This window comes from Emys orbicularis, chromosome 1, assembly GCF_028017835.1.
Source record: "Emys orbicularis isolate rEmyOrb1 chromosome 1, rEmyOrb1.hap1, whole genome shotgun sequence".
In the NCBI taxonomy this organism is placed as follows: Eukaryota; Metazoa; Chordata; order Testudines; family Emydidae; genus Emys; species Emys orbicularis.
The window spans coordinates 317,247,914-317,250,734 of record NC_088683.1 but is presented as its reverse complement, the minus strand read 5'-3'; the positions used below and the strand labels follow the sequence as shown (position 1 = coordinate 317,250,734).

Sequence of the window (2,821 nt, the reverse complement as noted above, 5' to 3'; positions counted from 1 at the left end):
ATGGCCCGCCATACAATTTCTATACCCAGATGTGGCCCTCAGGCCAAAACGTTTGCCCACCCCTGCCTTAGATTGAGGCCAAGTTTGCTGAATTGTGGGTGTCGGAAGGAAAAGGTGCAGTTTTTGGCTGAGAAGTTTATTTTATTGAAGCCACCTTATCAATAGCAGATCAGCCTGGTAATGACTTGATTCTTGCATTTTAATCTTTGTATATGCACTTTGTGAAATTAGATCAGCACATTTTATAAATGTAAAATAAATAAGCCACAGCAAATTCTCTGGTTCTGGTTACCTCAGACAAGACATCACAGAGACATAGGTTTAATAGTGGTAGTGGGTTTACCATCTGTCACCGTGCTTAAAAACCTGACTCTAGGATTACAAGTTTAACTCTTTACAAGGATTTTTTTTAAAAAAATTCTGGTGTGGAAACAGATAGTTGATGGCCAATTCCTGAATTCCTGCATTTTGTAAAGATTCCCCATAGCAAAGAATTCATACTGTAGCACAAACCTTCACCATAGATTATGAAACAGCATTTATTTGGCAGCACCATGCTCCAACAGGGTTTGGGAGTAGCTGGGATATCACTAGTTTAGTTTATGTTGGGGCATCACATGACGCATGAACTGGCAAACATGACTGTAGATGACATCAATAGAGATGGCCTGAGGCACTAAATTCAGATCTGGATCTTCATTATGAAACATCTCCTTCCTCTACAAAATTCTGGGGTTCATTTGGCTCCATGTGGATATAGTCAGCGAGAAATTTGGATCTGGATCTGGGTTTGCAGTCCAAGACTTTCTCCCACACCAAATTCAGAGCTGTTTGGATCAGGAGTTTTGGATCTGGCTAATCTCTAGTAAAAGCTGTGGGAAATTTATGTGCAGAATTTTCCTTCTACCCCTGTTTTTTGGAGAAATCAGACCATAAAGCAACAGATACTGATTTATTTTTTCTTTTCTTTTTTAAGTTCTTGAGGTCAACTTTATGGGGAAATAATTTACTGTTTTTAAAATTATATTGCCTCAAGTGAACACTTAAAGCACATGGTCTAATAGTAAATTAATTCTATTTTTCTTTTCTTTCAGGACTGAAAGATACAGCGTCTTATATGACCTCTGGGTTTGAGAAGTGAAGAATAACTCTGATCACAGGGTGACTCGTTATGTCTATGTTGTGATGGAAAAATGAAAGCATCTAGAATACAGCATTTTTTATACTTCTGAAACTGCCTTTGACTACAACATCTATTCCCTTAAAAACACACACGCAAAATGTCAGAACTTGACCCTTCATCTGGATTAGTAGGAAACATGGAAAATGGGACTTTTCTGGAGCTATATCCCACATCCCTGTCAACTTCAGTGGATTCCTCATCTGGCCGCTTATCAAATGTCTATGTCTATGTTTCTATATTTCTCAGTCTCTTAGCATTTCTTCTTTTGCTATTAATCATTGCACTTCAGAGGCTGAAAAACATCATCTCTTCCAGTGCCTCCTACCCAGAATACACTAGTGATGCTGGAAGTTCTTTCACTAATTTAGAAGTTTGTAGTATTTCTTCCCAGCGATCTGCTTTCTCAAACCTTTCTTCATGAAAAGAAATGAAGGAAATACATTGGGAATGGAACAACTTTGTCCAGCTTTTGAGGGAAATAGTGCATGCAATGTTTACCATTGAGGACTATTAATCATGAAAGAGGTGACTTTTAAAGTTCTCTTTGATTTTTCTTTCTCTTTTTAGTTTCCATTTCCCCTTTTATTAACGATGCTTTTCATCTTGGAGCATAGAAAATGGCATCTGGTCGTAGCTTCATGTATGTACTGGTAATGCTGCCTTTCTCTCATACATATACACATCCATTCATACCCACCGTCTTCCTGCCAAATTTAAATATGGTTCTAGGTGGATGTTCTAATTCTTCTCTGCAGTTGTATCCCTCTTACCTGTATTTCCCTTTGTTAGTGTGTTGTTGACTTTTCACTGGACAGCGCCTTCTGGACAAGATCGCTTTCACAAAAATGCCACCACACTGATTTAATAGACAAATTGGCGCCTTGGCTAATTTTAAAGTTGTTGGGTGGGGTTTTTTGTTTGTTTGTTTTGTTTTTAATTGTGATGTCATTTCAGTATTTAAATTATGTTATTAAAACAAAACTAAAATTATTCTTTTGTTAACAAACATTAATTTTGTCTATGTATACCTATTCATTGAATCTTTCTGTATAAAGCCTCTACAAGTCAACTTTCACATACACTTTGACATATTTGCTTAATTTTATTTAGCAAAAGCAACTAGAATAAATATGCACAGTTGTAAACTCAAGCTGTACTGTATGTTGTAAAGATATTTTTAGAACCTACTTGCATGCAGTTGACAGGACTACCTGCTTCTCAGGGGGATGGTTTCTGCCTCTGCATCACAAATACAGCACACCTCCTTTCCACACTTCAGTGCTACTTTAGCTTATTGTTAATGGAGCCAAACACAATCTGAGCAGCCTTTTCTCTCCTTGAGAGACACATAACTCCCATTACTGTTGCTGGCAGCTGATTGCCTGTATTAAGAGCCCTTATAGGCATGAGGAGTTCTTACCTCAGTGGAGCTACTTACATCGGTCAAAACTAGTGAAGAGCCAGATTCTGCCTTCTCCTTACATGGATGCACAGTGGGGTGGCAGAGCAAGGCAAATCCTTCTTGGCATGGCCTGTGTAAGGGCCAGGCAATGTCAGTCCCTTCACAGAGCCTGCTCTCTCCCTACTCCACCAGTGATGCACAGTGTCCCAATGAGGATAAGAAGAGCTGGGGGGAGG

At 38.8% G+C, this 2,821-nt stretch overlaps 1 protein-coding gene across 1 annotated transcript; it reads left to right on the top strand.

The window, feature by feature from the left end:
- The first annotated feature begins 1,280 nt into the window (after positions 1 to 1,280).
- On the top strand, positions 1,281 to 1,604 carry SERTM1 (serine rich and transmembrane domain containing 1). Its single transcript, XM_065397569.1, has one exon. It carries the CDS (start codon positions 1,281 to 1,283, stop codon positions 1,602 to 1,604), a length of 324 nt encoding a protein of 107 aa, XP_065253641.1.
- Positions 1,605 to 2,821: the final 1,217 nt, after the last annotated feature.